The sequence below is a fragment of the Sceloporus undulatus genome, chromosome 1 (assembly GCF_019175285.1).
Source record: "Sceloporus undulatus isolate JIND9_A2432 ecotype Alabama chromosome 1, SceUnd_v1.1, whole genome shotgun sequence".
NCBI classification, from domain to species: domain Eukaryota; kingdom Metazoa; phylum Chordata; class Lepidosauria; order Squamata; family Phrynosomatidae; genus Sceloporus; species Sceloporus undulatus.
In genome coordinates this window covers 105783258-105800422 of record NC_056522.1, presented here as the reverse complement: position 1 = coordinate 105800422, position 17165 = coordinate 105783258, and the positions used below count along the sequence as shown (strand labels likewise).

The 17165-nt window shown below is 39.5% G+C and overlaps 1 protein-coding gene across 1 annotated transcript in view; it reads right to left on the bottom strand.

The window, feature by feature from the left end:
- Window positions 1-2776: 2776 nt before the first annotated feature.
- LOC121919101 (amine sulfotransferase-like) overlaps window positions 2777-17165 on the bottom strand; it is a 28253-nt gene continuing 13864 nt past the window's right edge. Inside the window, exons 2-7 of the mRNA XM_042445341.1 lie at window positions 14105-14257; window positions 12118-12326; window positions 10047-10173; window positions 7411-7505; window positions 6527-6707; window positions 2777-5660 (exon numbers count right to left, since the gene is read on the bottom strand). Of these exons, the coding sequence (XP_042301275.1) occupies window positions 5539-5660; window positions 6527-6707; window positions 7411-7505; window positions 10047-10173; window positions 12118-12326; window positions 14105-14257 (887 nt within the window). The 3' untranslated portion in view covers window positions 2777-5538. The remainder of the gene's footprint in view (window positions 5661-6526; window positions 6708-7410; window positions 7506-10046; window positions 10174-12117; window positions 12327-14104; window positions 14258-17165) is intronic.

The following is a 17165-nucleotide window of genomic DNA, read 5'->3' as shown; positions in this document are numbered from 1 at the left end:
TGATTCTACTCTTCTCAGCAAGGAGTCACCCACCACCACTACACACCTTCTCCAAGGCTTAAAAGTGGTTGCTCCACGCGGTGGTGCTCCCAGAGTCCCCTGCACTTTCCCTGAGGACTATCCCTCCTGCTCTTCCTTATCATCCCTGATAAAGGAGAGAGCATCAAATCAGTTCTGTAGCTGCAAGTTCCCTGGTTTACCTACTTCTGTGTGTGACATTCCTCTGTCTATCTCCTGTTATCATGCTCTGTGAAGAAGCTGGAGATTCAGTGTCTGTGCCAGCCAAGACTGCTGCCAGTGAGGACAGGCAGGAATCCAGCACCAGTGCAGCAGAAGTTCCTGCTACCTTGGGCACTAAGAAGAAAGAGGAGGCAGACTTACCTGTGCCTTCTTTCAACCAACAAATATCTGAAAGAGAGACTCAGCATCACTCACAAAAAAATTATAACAAACACTGAGTAATTGGGGCACAACTGCACTAGAGAGGTGGAGATAAAAGCCTGGAAGAACACTAAAGCTTTTGTCAGAGGTTAACTGACATTCCTGGTGGAAAGCACTCTGTTGTGGACTCTTTGTTTGCCTGACTCTTCAGATTGGATCTTTGGACCTTTGCCTGACCTTTGCTGTCTCTGGAACCCTGAACTTTGGACTGATTGATGATCCCGGCTCTCTGGACTCCTGAGCCCTTTGGTATGCTCTAAAGACCTTGCTTTGTTCACTGTGGACATGTTTGACTCAGATTCCGTGTCTTGGTTGCAACTCTATCTGATAACTAAGGCTGTTGCTACCTGTGGATGTAAAGCGACCTCCTCCCCAACAACTTCCTGTGTGTGTTCCCCAACCAGGACAGACCATTCCATTCTGTCCAGGAAAGCCTCTTGCTCCCTAATATGCCAAAGTGTAGATACCTGGACCTCCAGCTGCTTAACCTTCTCTACCAATAGGGCTATCAACTTGCACTTGGTACAGGGAAAGTTCCCCACATCCTTAGGCAAGAAGACAAACTTCCCACAAGTGTTGCAGGTGACTGCAACAACTCCCTTACTGTCCATATTGAGAAGTCTTATGTAGGCACTGAAGCAGGACTGTTGGCTCTCCCCTCAAAAACTCCCCAGTTGAACTCCCACGTAAAGGACCCCTATAGGCCTGGCCTTTTCACCAAGCTCTGTCAGCAAGCTCAAGAGAGTGACGCTATAGCTATATAGAGACCTCCTGGCTCCTAGCTCCTTTCCAAGGCAGGTCTCTGGCTCAGCTCCTCTGAGCAAAAGTCCCCATAAGGCTTTTGAAGAAGAAAAGGGGGGGGGAGTAAAGGAGAGCTTCTCAAACACAGCTCCCAGCTCACCTTCTGCTCTGTGCTCTCAGTCTTCCTTGTCTGTGAAGATTCACATCATACTATGAGGTGCACACCTCTGGCAGCAGTTATAAAGAGCTAGGTTGCTAGCTCTGCCCCCAGTGACTCACAGAAGCCCACCCTTCAGGAACAAGCACACTCACCCAGGCTTTTAAAAAAACCTCACCCAGTCAGAATGACCGCCCAGAAACGGCTCTCCTTCTTGTCCCTGTGCAGAGAGTGCCTTCAAGTCATTTCAGACTTATGGTGACCCTAAGGTAAACCTATCATGGGGCTTTCTTTCTTCTTTATCCTTCTTTAATAATTGTACCAAGGCTGTGATGTTTGATGGTAGTAGTATGGTGACATCCGCATATCCTAGATTGTTGATATTCCTTTCTCCTGTCTTTACTCCTTTTTTGAGTCTAAGCCTTCTCTTCATCCTTTATTATGGCTTCTGACTATATTTCTACTGGTTCTGGGTCCATTATATTTGATAGCACCAATCTATTTCTTATATTGTCAATCACTTCTCTTGAGATATTGTTCAGATCATATTTTGGTATAATGACTGGTTTTGATTTCTTCTTCAGCTGCACTCTTACTTTTGGCACAAGTAATAATAATAATAATAATAATAATAATAATAATAATAATAATATAATTTATTTATACTCCACCCAATCACTAGGAATCCGGGCGGCTTACAACAGTAGGGAAATACAGAGCAATAGCAATAAACAATAACAATACACATAAGATAATAAAGAAATATAACATAGCAATACATAGCAAAAAACATAATAACAACAACAATAACAGTAATATTGTAGCAATTCAATCATGACAAAAGCCTAACACTGATTATTACATTCAAGTAGTTTGCGATCTGTGCCACAGCCAGCCCCTGGTCTGGTCTTAGCCACCAGAATGGAATTTCTCAATCTTTTGCTTCTAATTATGTAATCTATTTGGTTTTTGCATTGGCCATCACCCATATGTATAGTCTTTTTTTCTAGTTGTATGAAAATAGTGTTTGCATTGAACAGCTTGTTGGCCTCTATTAGACGCCCACCTGCTTCATTTCTTTTACCAAATCTGAATCATCCTACTGTTTTCAATTCTTCTTTGCTTCCTACTTTAGCATTCCAGTTACCTATGATCAGCTTGACATCCTGTGTTGGTGTGTTGTCAGTTTCATCTTGGACTCCTTCATGGAATCTCTCAATTTCTTCTTTGCCTGCCTTTGTGGTTGGAGTATATACTTGAATTATGTTGATATTTATAGGTTTCTTGTAGAGCCTTATTGACACAATTTGGTGTGACTTTGTATTGTATCCTTTTACAGCGTGCCCGCACTGTACATGGGCTCACCATACGCGGATTTGAGGTTATGCAGATGGCAAGCCCTTATATGGCAAATGGGGTGCACCACGGGGGGTGGGACTTGCCTTATGCCGGGGGGGGGGGGGTGTCTAGAACAGATCCCCCACATAAGGCAAGGGTGCACTGTACTTGTTTTGCCAGATCACCCTTAGTATGAAGGCCACGCTGTTTCTTTGTGTCTTTTTCATTTCCTGAGTAGTACACTGTGTAGTTGTCTGAGTCAAAATGACCCATTCCTGTCCATTTTAGCTCACTCATCCCTAGTATTGCTTTCTTTATGCGTTTCATTTCCTTTTTTTTTAACAATGTAGCTTCCCTTAGCTCATGCTTCTCACATTCCACATTGCTATATGTGTGGTGCTGCTTCTGACAGTGTGTGTATTGTTCAATTTTTCTGCTGCTTATCTTCCCATCTTTTGAGTTTTCCTATGCCCATGGCTTATCTGTTTATTGTGATTTCCCGTTATTCCTTTCTATGTCACAGTTTGTATTCTAGTCCTGCCTTTTGTTTTATTTGGGACTGTCTCATCACAGAGTGAGAGGATCATGCAAGGAGAGTCAGCTTTGCCTCCATGTATGCAATACCAACATGTGTTAGCTATTATGTTACTTCTGTTCACTCAACATCAGTGTCACCCACTGATGCCAGTGCAACATATTTGAGCTTATGATAGAATATAGAGGATGCTCTGGTAAAATTAAAAAGTAAACCTTACATTTATTACTGCAGGAAATCCATCTGGGGTAGAAAAGAAGATAGACAAAAGAAGATCACCTATACTTTACAACAAGAGTCCCTAAAGCTGACTCTCATGTGTGAATGGGAGGCCTCCTGAGGTGAGAGCCTCATGGATGGTCCCTCTCAGAACAAAGGCTCATGAAAAGACACTAACTTTGCAAGAAGAGGGTACTGACTTAGATAGGCAGGCAGCCAGGAAGCAGAAAAGGCTTCAACATACAGATCAAGAAACAAAACAGATGAAAACCAAGAGGCAGGCATGCACTTTAGAGCTCCCTGTGTCACTAATTACTAAATCCAAGCTTTTATTCTTCTTTAGTTCCAACACTCCCCCACCTGGACCAGGTCTTTGGCCTAAAAAGCAAAATGATATATAAAGTGTCTTTGGGCATATGTAGAGCTTAGAACATGTGTGAACCAGAAGCAAAAAGCAATGGGTTGCCATGCATGTTCTGTGCAAATTTATCAGTTTAAGTAATTTCAAAATGGAGACACAGCGCTTTCTTCCCAAAGAAGGTTTCAAAGTGGTGTACATAAAGACTGAAAATTTGATTCAATAATGGCCTCCGTGCAGCTTCCAGGTTGCTTGGGAGCATGCGGTGTGTAAACACCATGCTCCCAAGCTTTCCGGAAGGTGGCTTAACTTGCCAGTCTGTTCCGTCTCATAGTGCCTTCAAGAAGATTTCAGAGTGGTGTACATAAAGATCAAAGGTCTGAGTCAATAAAAATAACAGATTTTTTTGAATGGCTGTTGGCTGATCTGAAGTTTTCATGGACTGATTTATTGACTGAATGTTCAATTTGGCCCATGTTACACTAAATATAAGTGAACAGAGTTACTGTACCTACAGAAGCGTCAAAAACAACAAGCAAAAGCAGTGATATAGGAAGTATCCAACACTCCAATCTCTACATTGTTACCTGTTTTCTAACCCTTCACTTTACCTATGTATGTAAACACAGTGTGTGTCACAGTTTAAGGAAAGATTAAAGGAATTATGTTAGTAGCATGAGCTTTCGTAGACTAAAGTCTACTTCCATATGCACCCCGCTGAATTGGATGAATGAAAATTCATTTTCAATATATCTCTTTTAAGAAATTCATATTCACTAGAAACTCAAAATATGTTCAAAATAGGCTTCCTTGGCAGTAGAAGTGTATGTCTGTTCATTTGCACTGAAACACACTTCAAATACTACAGAAACAAATTCATGACCATTTATTCTATCATTTAATAATTCAGGTTTCTGATGATTCCTCTTTTTTCACTGAAGTTTTGCAGGGTATATAAAATTAAGCAGAATGTTATGGATTGTGACCAGCTGGAAAATGTAAAATCTGTTGGCTGTTTGGCCATGTCTCTCCTTTAAGTAATATGTTTTATAGTAATTTAATTCTAAGATTAAGTTCATTTTAAAATTTCAATTTAGATCAATCATTTTACCTTTTTTTTAAAGTTCAAATCAGATTACCCTTTTTGTTTTGTTAGGTTTCAAAATGTATTCATCCACTAATTTTTTAATTAGTTTCTTCTTATTGTTGTGAAATTTGAAACTCAGGAGACAATACAGTATGTGGTCAGAAAATATATAATATGAAACAGTATGTAAGATGGTTGGCTATCTTAAAACCAAACTACTTTTTGCATCACATGTAAAGCTCCCCTTCATGAATCAGTTATGGAGCTCACATGGAGATATATATTGTTAAAAGGATTCTTTCTCCTGCATCTGCATTCCTGCCCAAAATCTACTTTAAAAAGCTCCAGTTTCCCAAGAAGTAAAATTTCTAAGGCAATCAATGGGGAAGAAAGAGAGATATCAGTGTAATAGTAAAATATATAATTTTGCCATAGCCACCATGAGGGAGTGAAGGAATACATCATACAAAATATAGGATTTAAAATTCTCCCATATCTACTTATGAGTCAATATCAAACCCGTTCATTTCAAACATTAAAACTGTGTCCATTTTACCCACCAAAATGTGCAAACTGATTTGGAAACAAGTTGAGACAAATTTGTTGCTGCACCAAAGTAAAGGTCTGTATAAAGCACCAGAGGCAGATTTGTTCATTATATTTCAAAATTCATTGATATCCCAGCAGAACTTGAAGGGCAGCTTTTCCATCCTCTCCTTGAAAATACTGTCAAACCTTTCATTCTGTGCAACTGTCATCGTGTTTTTCCAGTCTCCAACAGTACCTGGTGCAACAATGAGAGAGGAATGGAGATGAAAGTGATGATTAGCATCTATTATCCATGAGCTGATGGGGGTAGTGCTCTAAAGCCATAATCCTTACTGTGGGGAACTGATGCTATTTGATGCACCACTACTGTACAACTGTCAATTGTTCCATGCCCATTGTAAGATGAAAGTCACAAGCCCCCAGGGCACAGTAGCAAGACTTCCTAGCATTTCCTGAAGCTCAGGAATGTGGAAATTGATCATACAAAATACATAGAATCCAAAATTAAAGTTTTCTTGTCTTTCTTTATTTTATTTATTTCCAGGACTTATATCCTGCCTTTCTCCCACAACAGGGGTGTGGTTCATTTGACTCATCCAGATGTTATGTCTCCTGAACAGTAGCATTAATTCGTGTTCCTCACCTGTGCCTTTTTTTTTTAAGGTCAAAAAGAAGGATAATGAATTGCCCCTTTTGGAAGCCTGCTGGAATTTCAGTTCACTTTTTAAACAGATTTAAACATCTCCCCTGCACAATTTAACGTTTTAGTAAATGCTATCTTTTTCAAAACCAGAACTAGACTTCCAGCCACTTTGGTTGTTTCTTTATTTTACCACTTTTGACACTTCATGCAGCTCCCAGAGGGTCCTGGGGCAGAAAATTGACTTTCAGCCTCACTGCATTTGTTGCCATAATTCTCTACTAAAAACCGGGATGAAATGTAGGACAAAATTTAGACCAAAACGTAGGGCAATTGTAGGATAAAATTTAGCCCAAAACGTAGGACATTTAAGAAAAATGGAGGACCTCAAGAGGTCAGCTAAGCTTCTGGGTCATTCACACAAGCCCCACCACACTAATTGTCATTGGCCCCTGACTTACCTTTGCGCAAAAAGCGTCCTTTGGAGAAATCTAGGAATTCAGGGTGCATGGATGAATAATTAGACCGAGGATCCACACTCATTTTGTCAAATGAAGCCTTATCCACAATGTCATCCAACTCCTCTTCAGTCAGTGTCACTCCTAGGAAGTTACATATTTTCACCACATTGCTTCTCAGATCCTATGATGAAAAGTGGATTAACTATGACATCTGTCATGACTAGAGGTCACTACAGCCTACCTGTTTCACCCATTAGACTGGACTTTAAGAACACTTTGGTAAGAAATAAAGAAATAAAAATCATTTTACAGCAGTCCAATTTCATACACTAGTCTGCTGTTAAGGTAGTGTGGTAGAATATCTTAAATTGTTGCTACTTTAATGTTATTGTTGTATAGTTTCAATCGCTTATAATTTTAATACATTGTAGTTTTGCTGATTCTCTTCTCAGCCACTTTGAGAGTCTGGAGAAAAAACCCATAGACATAAATATCTGAAAGCTGGAAAACCTTTGTAACATCAAAGATATGGACAGATTTCCCCTTGTATTTCCATCTTTGATTCCTGCCACTCAATGTAGAATATCGGTGAATATAAAGCATATATTTCAAGATACATTATTAAGACAGAAAAGGCTCACCAGCAAGGGACATGCAAATGGTTAACACTTTCTCAAATTAAAGTCTGGGGGAGAAGGAGGAGATTGGTGGGAAAACAGAGGCAACAGCGACATTAGCTTTCAATCTATTGTTATATAAGCCCTCATTCCTCTAGACTGTCCCCACTTTCCTGCTCTGTCCTTCAGCCCTGGACTCTGTCACAAATCTGAACAAGTTTGCATAGTTTTTTTAACACCAAGTGGGGAAGCTGTGCTGTGCCTTACCTTTTTCATTTCTTCATATAGAAGGAAAAGAATATTGAAGTTGTTCTCCTTAGCAGACCAGCCTTCTATATGGTCTAGCCAGAAATTACCTAATACTTGTAAGAGACAGAGTAAATGTTAGAGTAGCTGAAAGCAGATGTTGACATCGTAGATTGTTGTGCTGTGTTCAGCACCGTTCCAGTGCAGCTTTGGTCTCAGACAGATGTTCTGAATGCTTAAATTTTATGCAAGGACTGCTGCTTTCTCTATACACAATAAGGAAGCCGCCTCATGAACATGATTTTCAGGAAAAAAGAATAGAGACTTGTGTCTCCCACAAATCCTCTTGTCACTATTTGAAGCCTTCCTGCTGCCTTGAGACTTGTACAGCACAGTATGTTCCCTATCTCCAGTTTTGAATTGAGATGATACATCTAATCTTGCTGGCTTTCAGTCATGACATGGAGTGAGACACCATATTGCACAGTGCCTCAGGCAGCACTATATCATGGGCCCATCTTCAGCTTGGGAATGATGCACACACCATGCACCCAGTATTGTATTTGCTAAACTGATGAACTCACCAGATAAAAAAAATATGTACAATATTTTATGCAAAAAGTATTTTGAGAACAAATAAGGACTGCTTTCTTTTCCTGTAACAGAACTGTCATGCCAGGCAATCAGGTTTTCTTTCTGAACTTAGAAGGATCAAATATGGCCAGTATTTTGCTCTGTCTCTTCATTTCAGCAAGAACATTGGAGATTAGTTTGTGTACTGTTCTTTTATTAACACATTTTAAAACTACCCTTCATCTTTAGAGAAGCTAGGGGGCAAAATGACAGTGTGGCTAAGCACATCACACAATGGCTTTGCTGACACATCTAGAAATTGATACAGCCAGTGGACCACACATTGCCACACAGAATACATTGCAGTAGTCAAAATGAATTATTACCAATGCATGAGTCACCTTGGCTCACTCATCTTTACCCATCTTGTTGCACAGGTGGAATCTGGTAGAAGGTTACTGTAGCCATGTCAGGCTCCACTCATAATTTAAGGACGCAATTACCTGACTGCTTCTTAAGGGGGAGCCCAATTTCAATCAGATCAGGAAATAAATAAATCTTTTATTTATATCCCGCTTATTTGTAAGAAACAATCAATGCAGCTTCTAACAATTAAAATAATACAGATGTACAGAGATAGCAATAATACCCCCCTTAAAAAGGAATTAAATCATTCTAAGATTAAAATTCAAACATTAAAATCAACACATTTATATTAAAATCACATGATATTATAGCACAAAAGCAGTGGGCAAACTCATCATGGCTGGGATTGTACAAATACAGAATACTCCCAAGTATGGGGAATCTATATGTAGCTGGGGGCTATTCCAGGAAGGCTTGCCAGAAGAGATCCGTCTTAACCGCTTTTTAAAAGCTATCTAAGTTCGATATTTGGCAGATCTCATCTGGCAAGCCATTCCGTAGGGTGGGAGCAACAGAGGAGAAGGTCCTCTGGGAGGTTGCCTTCAGTTTAGTCTGTACAGGTTGCAATAAATTCCTCCCAGAGGATCTGAGTGCACGGGGCGGATTATATGGAAGCAGGCGATTCCTTAAATAGGTTGGGCCCAATCCATGTAAGGCTTCAAAGGTGATAACCAACACCTTTTACTGTGCCCGGAAGCTAATAGGCAGCCAGTGGAGTGACTTCAGTATTGGTGCAATATGGTCGCTCCTAGTTGTTCCTGTAATCAATCTGGCTGCCATATTCTGTACCAGTTGAAGTTTCCGGACTAGGCACAAGGGTAGCCCCATGTAGAGCGCATTGCAAAAGGTTACCAGTGCATGTACTACAGTTTTGAGGTCATCCAATTCCAGGAAAAGGCACAGCTGGCGTATCAGTTGAAGCTGATAACAGGCGCTCTTGGCGATCACATTCACTTGATTTCTCACATGAAGCGAGGGATCAAGAAGCACCTCATACTGCGAACACAGTCCTTCAGGAAAAGGGACTAGCTTCTAGACCTCCAAGATTTCTTCTTGTTAGCATCCCTGCTACAATATTGCAAGCTCAGGGCCATGTCTTCTTTGACTGGGTTGATCCACCTGCAATGCTTTCTTCCTCTTTTGCTAATACCATCAAATTTACCATCTCATGATATGTTCAAAATATGGTAGCAGTACTTTCCATTTTAACATAATAAAAAGCCACTTGAATATGGTTAACTAAAAAATAATCAATCAGAAATATATTGAGGAATATCCCAAACATTCACATCCACATTCTACTCAAATGACATGCGAGTCAGCTTCCAAGTCACTTCAGGATGGGAGACATACAGAATCAGACTGTCTCTGAATGGCCACCTTATTCTATCTCCAAGCCTTGATGCCATGCTCTCATGGGCAGTTGCTTAGGAACCTTATATTATTCCCATAGCTTTTCTTCTTTCTCTGTTTCCTTACATGTTAAATAAATCCAAATTTGATTTTTCCTCTGCCCAATATGTTGCACACTGCATGTTATCTGTATTCAAATGTGTGGTTTTAGGAAATTATTCCTCATTCCACATTTCAGTTTTGGGGTAAACACTATAAGTGATGGAGTCAAAGATAACTGTCTATTCAAATCTGTTAATGCTTACCTTTACCAGCCAAAAACTTCTCCATAAAAATGTCAAAATCTTCTATTTTTTCCAGTTTGACAGTAATGTTGAAAAAATGATAGTAGGAGACCAACACATCCTTTGGGTTTCTGGCCACATAGATAATCTGCAGAAACAATGATATTAAAAATCTCTAGTGAGGTCAAATATTCTGATCACCCAATCATAGGAATGGGACTTTTCTCTCAAATACAGTTCTTCTCATAATATCCTCTCATTTCATATTAATTTTACTGCTCTTTAAGGTAGTGAAACATGATTCCAGCAATTGGTGTATCTCATTCTTTGAATTTTTGCCCCTGCATGACTAAACATCTCTATATGAAAAGAGCCCAGTGAACTTGAAAAGCCTCTGAGCTGCTGAAGGAGAGGAATTTTAACTTTTGTTTTTGTTGTTCTGTACCTTCAAGTTCTTTACAACTCATGGTGATCCTAAGGTGAACCCACCATGGTTTTGGGGGGGCTGAGTGTGTGTGACATGCCAAAGGTTACCCATATCACATCGGTATCTATGAGCTTCCATCCAAAAATAGTTAAAGCATTGGCATCCCGGAAAAGCAAGCAAATTTGCTAATGATTATTACACACAGAGCACAACAACGGGTTAAAAGCACATTACTCATGCAAGAAAGTGGGTTGAAAGTGAATTTGGGTTTCAGACAGATGAGGACAAATCCCATTGATAGCTTGGAAATAACTTTTTTTGTGCATGCTCAAAACTGTCATTTCCACAAGTGCATACACATACATGGTCCAGAGAGAGAAGGGAAACCAGGGAGGAAAATACTCTTTGCCCGATAAGCTGTTTCAGAGGAAGGAAGGCAGTGGTTTCCCTTTGCAAACTCCCATAAAACCACACACAAATAAACACACACACACACACACTAGAGAGAAAGAAGAGGTGGCTGGTCCATAAACCTCCCTGATTTCAGCAAGGGCTGAAACTCCCATATGCCCTCCTTTTCCAGGACATATCCTCCATTTCTCCCTCCTGTACAGGAGGAATTCCAAAACATTCTTTCTCTCGCTCTCCCACCAATTGTTACCTTAGAGGCTGCAGGAGGAGGAGATCAGCCCCGCGAGGGAAAGAGGTGTGTGTGTGTCCCTTTAAAAACAAGGCTGCCTCCTTCTCCTTGGTACAGCAAAGGAACCATGGGAAATCTGGCAACAGACAGAATCCAGCAGATGGTTTTCAGACTGTTGCAATTTCAGTTTTGACAGCAAATTCAGTGAAGACAGCAAATTCATGAATGAACTGGAAATGAAAACCTGGTATTTTTGTGAAAATGCCTATTCCCTGCTTCACCTCACTTTGTTTGGTTTTTAACCAGTTTGTGAATAACTGAAAAGCAATTGTGAAATTGTCCCTAATGCCCTGGATGACCTTGCATTGTGACCAGTTTAACTTTCCAATTTTCCTCATGTGATAAGGGACCAGTGGGTTTGCTTAGCTGAGCAGGAAATTAATTCTGATTCCAGAGTTGTGGTCAAGAGGAAGCAAAATGACCTGGAGTTTTATTGTCTGTGGTTTTTGCCTCCAACATAAAGTAAAGCAGGTAGAGACCTTTTTGGTTTTGGTTTAGGAGGATTTTGAAGACATGTTGGTCAAGGGCAAAAGAGTGCTCTATAAGGTGCTGTATTGTCTGTTTATTGACCATGGAACCAACTTCTGAGCGGAAGTACATTAATGTTGTTGTTGTTGTGTGCCTTCGAGTCATGTCCGATTTATGGCAATCCTAAGGTGACTTTATCCTGTACAAAGTAATTATTGCAACAGATTGATTAAGAAATAAAGCATCTCCTTTTGAGCATTTTCCTGTTACCCCATTATAACCTTCACAGCATGTAAGTCAGGAACTGGAAAATGCTTCATCCTTGTATGCCTCTGATGACTGAGCAGAGTTTGCTGACAATGTTCATTCTCAGAAGACCTTTGTATCTCAGTTTTTAAATCATTCTCATTTTAATTTCTAAATATCCTATAGATTCTTTACAGCAAAGTCATGGCAACAAAATAAGTAAATGAAATTACAGAAGTATCAGGCCTTACCTTTCCTGCTCCATTTTTTAATCCTTTAGGCACTAAATAATAGGGCAGATGGGTAGAAAAGAGACGAGGTGATGGCCGATTACCATAATCTCTATTGCAGACATTGTACTCCAGCCATGGAACTCTGTCTATTAGGACAGTGTTTTCAGTTCCATTTCGATGACCTTCATGATAAATAAGGCTCAAAATATTCTGTGTCCATATGGTGCCTGTGTGAATATGAAAGGCCTGATTTAATGAATGCCCATGCATCAACATACCTATTACTTTCAGGGTAGCATAAAGGTTGCAGCTATTTCTCAGGGAACATATTTAAATTGTAGTGCTGGAGAGAAACGAAGGAAGGACAGGAAGGGAAGCCTAGGCAACTGTGGTTGAATCAAATGAACAGACATTAAAATAGAGGAGGTTCAGGATTTGGGATATTACTTTTGAACAGTATTCGTTGCCATGATCATTCCATAGCCCCCAAACATAGTGAGTTACCATGATTGTTCCATCTGCTTATAAAGTAACTTTCCTTTTGGCCATTTCTGCAAAGTAACCAAAAGTGTTTATTTTTAATTGCCTTAAATAAACAACCCTGAATGCCATAACTCCCTGGCTGTGTCAGTAATACAGTCTTTCCTCCCGTCTAGCTCACAGTGGTGTCAAGACCTATAACATAGCCTGAAGCACAGGAAGTACTAGCATTCAAACCAAACAATATTTTCCCTCCCATCTAGGCAGAAAACAGTCTGATTACTGTAACAAATGCATCTGAGGAAGTATAATTAAGTTTATGAATTTGCATGCTGCCAACTTCTTTCTTTCAGTTAGTCTCAAAGGTGCTGCAAGATCTCTTTACATACTGATTGTACAGACTAACACAGCTAAATCTTTGAATTTTATTACCTTAACAGTAATTAAAAAATTTTATTTTAAATTATCATGAACTCATCTGTACTTTGTTATTAGAAAAGAGTCAGCACACCAGGGAGAAAAAGCACTCCCATGATTCCTCCAGAAAAGAGAAGTCTGCAGCTATTCCATTATCTACTATTGTGGCCACTCTTCATGAAGAACACCTACCTGCCATCTGCTCAGAAGGATCATCTATATACCTGAAAGAGCAGGCTCCCTGGGAAGTATTTTAGCAGCTGCTGAACTAGCACTGACATCACCTGCTCCCTTGCTTGAAAAGGGATATTAGGAGCTGCCTTGGTGCTGGGCCCACTACCAGCAGGGTCACTCTTTTTGGTGCTGCCTTTCTGGGGAAGCTGCTTCAGTTGTATTGAGAGGGCCAGTTTGTCTGTTGGGGTTTCTTCCCCCTTTTATGTTAGCATTTATTCAGAAAACATGGGAGTAGGAAAAGCCATTACAACATTAATAGGTAGTGAGAAATACGGAGTGAAGAGACAGAGCTGCATGTCTTTATTGCATGTTGTTCAATTTTTATTGGTTTTTGTGAGGTTGTTTTTATAATGTGTAAGTTTTAAATGATTCTGTGAACCGCTTTGGTCACCTCGGAAAAGCGGTATAAAAATAAAGCATATTATTATTATTATTATTATTATTATTATTATTATTATTATTACCAACATAGGAGAGGGGAGAGCCACATAAGGTGCTAGCCCCTAAACTACTGATGTCCAAACTCTGGCCCTACAGGTGTTTCAGCTCCCAGAATCTCAAACCATTAGCAAAGGTGGCTAAGGCTTCTAGGAGCTGATTCCAAAACAACTGGAGGACCAGAGTTTGGACATTGCTGCCATAAACTGTCCCCACCTCAAATAGTCTGGATAGCCTTGGCAACTGAGCTGAAACTGTTGCTGCTGATTGCCAGGTCAAGAGATGGGGAAACAACTTTGATCCAGGATTTGAACTTGGAAGGGCATGATGATCTGGTTTATATTAGAGAGACCTGGCAAAACGAAGCGAGATAAATTAACCATTCCCTGCTTTGTCCAACTGGGTTTTCTTTTCTGAGTAAAATATTTCGTCTTACCTGATTTTGGAAAAGTGACCAGAAAAATGTCACTGTCTCTGATTTTGAAATCCTCCAGTGAATCAATGTATTCTGGTGTAACAGAACCTTGGAGAAAATTGAATCCTTTGTATTTGAACATGTACTTGTCTAATGGCTCCATTCCTAGTGCTGCTGACAGGGCAATATAAAAATGACAATGGTGTCCCAGTTAGTTAGGTGGAATGTGAAAAAAGCAAAACAACAGACAAAAAGTATATTTAATTGAAAATGTTCATGAACTTCAGTTAGTTTTCTATTCTTCAGAGATCAAAAACACCAAAAACATTATAGGGGAAGATTTTCCCAGCTCAAGACCCAAAATGTTTTTGAATTGCTCCAAACATTGCAAAGTTCTAAAACTTGGAGTCAAAGGCTTTCATGGCCGGCATTCATAGTTTTTTGTGGGCTTATCGGGCTATGTGGCCATGTTCTAGCAGAGTGTATTTCTGACGTTTCGCCAGCATCTGTGGCTGGCATCTTCAGAGAAATAATTGCTTACTCCCTACTAATAGATTTAGCCTCTGAAAAGATATTCTGAATAATTTTGGATCTTCTTTTATGTTCAGCATTTTAAGACATGACCCACTTGTAACAAGTGATTTTTTTTAAAAAAAAAAGGGTTTAGATCTGACAGCTAGTGGAAACTAGAATAGGGTCATTGAACCAGTGGAACTTGCATAAATGTTATTTAACATTTATACTACAGATCCTTGATAATAAAAATAAAGCACCATTATTCCTGGCAAAGAACCACCTCTAATGAATTTTCTGTCTACTGCCTACAAAGTAAGGAAAGCTTTTTGAAAATGTAAATATCCTATGGGAGAAAATTTCCTATCTACAGTCTTCCATATAATATAAACTTACTAACAAGAGGCATAGTCTTTCAGACTGCATCTTCCATAATTCCTCATCCATTCTGTCTGATACTTCTGGGTGTTGAAATCCAAATGTTTCCTGCCTCATCTTAAACAAGAGTGCTCTCACTAGGACTCTTCATATGGCACACTGTACATGTTCACATTGCATGTCCACATATTCAGATATATGTGAGATCATCTGGAATTGTGTCCTTTCCTGATTTGCACCCAGGCACAAATATCTCCTAAAATCTAGCGCATTACTCAGCGTAGGTTAGAATGAGCATTTTTTTTTTTTGTATTAATTGATGAGTGCATGTTCACTTCAAGTAAGCATGTAATGTACAGTCCTTACAGTCTTTCTCTCTCTATGGAGCAAATTTCCCAATGAAAATTCAAAGAGGAATATTCTGTGAGTGAAGCAATTTTGAGGGGAAATGGAAGAATTTTGAGAATAAGACGACTGAGGAGCACAGGAAAAGAGTGCGAACAAAAATCACCATTTGGAGAAGGCAATAGAGATCTACAGCTAACACTCTCATCATAATTTTCATGTAGGAGCAGCTTTGAGAAAAGGATAAGGCTCAGAGTTTCATTCCATCCTAGGGCTATATAGTAGCACACTGATCTTTTTTCACCTGTCTGTTATCATAGATTATTCTTATCAATTAGCTCTAAGTCTAATCGTGTATGGGATTTCTGGATTTCAGTTTATTGGATGCAGTGATAATGTATGGGGGAAATATTTTTTCTGCCAATGTTCACACACACACACACACACAATTATATTAAAACCAGTTCAGGGATCCCTGGTTCTAGCCCATGGCTTCCTAAGTGGATGTCCTATCATAATCTATTTTAGATATAAATGTTATAATTATTTTACTAAGTAAAGTCTGTCAGCAGATGTTTTGATTTTTAATTAGCATATTATACCATTTTCAAAATTCATAATAGCCTATTTGCTGGATACAAAAGTTGCCTATACTTGTGCTGTGAAGCATGAACACTGCTAATTTCCATCTTTTCCTTACATTCACATTTGTGCTTTTCCTGAAAGGAGCTCAAGATACACTTTCTCTGGTACCAGAAAAGAAAAGCAGTTTTTAAAATTTAAAATTGCACTGGAGGACCTACAAATGCCTAGAGAAACGTTCTCTCTAGGAATATCTAGGTCTTCCAGCATGACCTTTGTCGGAGGCTGACAACAGGATCACACTAGATAACTTGGAGATTTCTAGAGAGAAGATATTAATCAAATCTGTGAATAATCAAATCCATGAAAGTCAAAACTGCAAATTTGGAGGGCTGATTGAACTTGATTTGTTTTTTGTTGTTGTTTTATTTTATTTTTTGTTCAGTAAGATAACACAAATGGTTATTTATACAGCACTTACCTTCAGAGATTTGTTTCTAAAGTCAGCGCTGCTGCTGCTGCTGCTGCTCCTGCTCCTGCTTGGACTATTTCAGCTTAATTATCAAGACTGATCTTTTAGCCTTTTAAAAAAGGCTACAATACATTCTTAGGAAATTTATTTTTCTGTGAAGCATGCAAATATTGGAATTAAAGGTTGGTCCCTAGTAAATCATTACAGAAAGTGCCACCCACAAACTATTTAGTTCTTGGGATTTTTTTGTGGGTTTTTCAGGTTTGTTCCTGACATTTTGCCAGCAGCTGTGGCTGGCATCTTCAGAGAATGCTGGCATGGAAGAGAGTGTATATACTGTTGGTTGAGAGAAAGTGAATTACATGTTAATATGAGTACTGGTCTGTTGTTGAATGGCAAGGCCTCAGGGTTTCTATTTAATTAATGATCCATTGTCTGCTGGGAAACCCCATTTACCCTGGGTGGTTTTCATTTGCATTTGCTGGATCTTGATTTTGGTGTTTTTCAGGACTGGTAGCCAAACTTTGTTTACTTTCAGGGTTTCTTCTTTCCTGTTGAAGTTGTCTAGGTGTTCTGTGTTCTGGCTTCCCTGTGCATCCTGACTTGATAGTTGTTGGCATGGTCCAGAATTTCAATGTTTTCAAACAGCATTTTATGCCCCAGATGGTTTATAATGTGTTCTGCTACTGCTGATTTTCCTGGATGACCCAGTCTGCAGTGTCTCTCGTGTTCCTTGATTCATGTTTGAACGCTGCATTTGGTGGTCCCTATGTAGATTTGTCCACAGCTGAA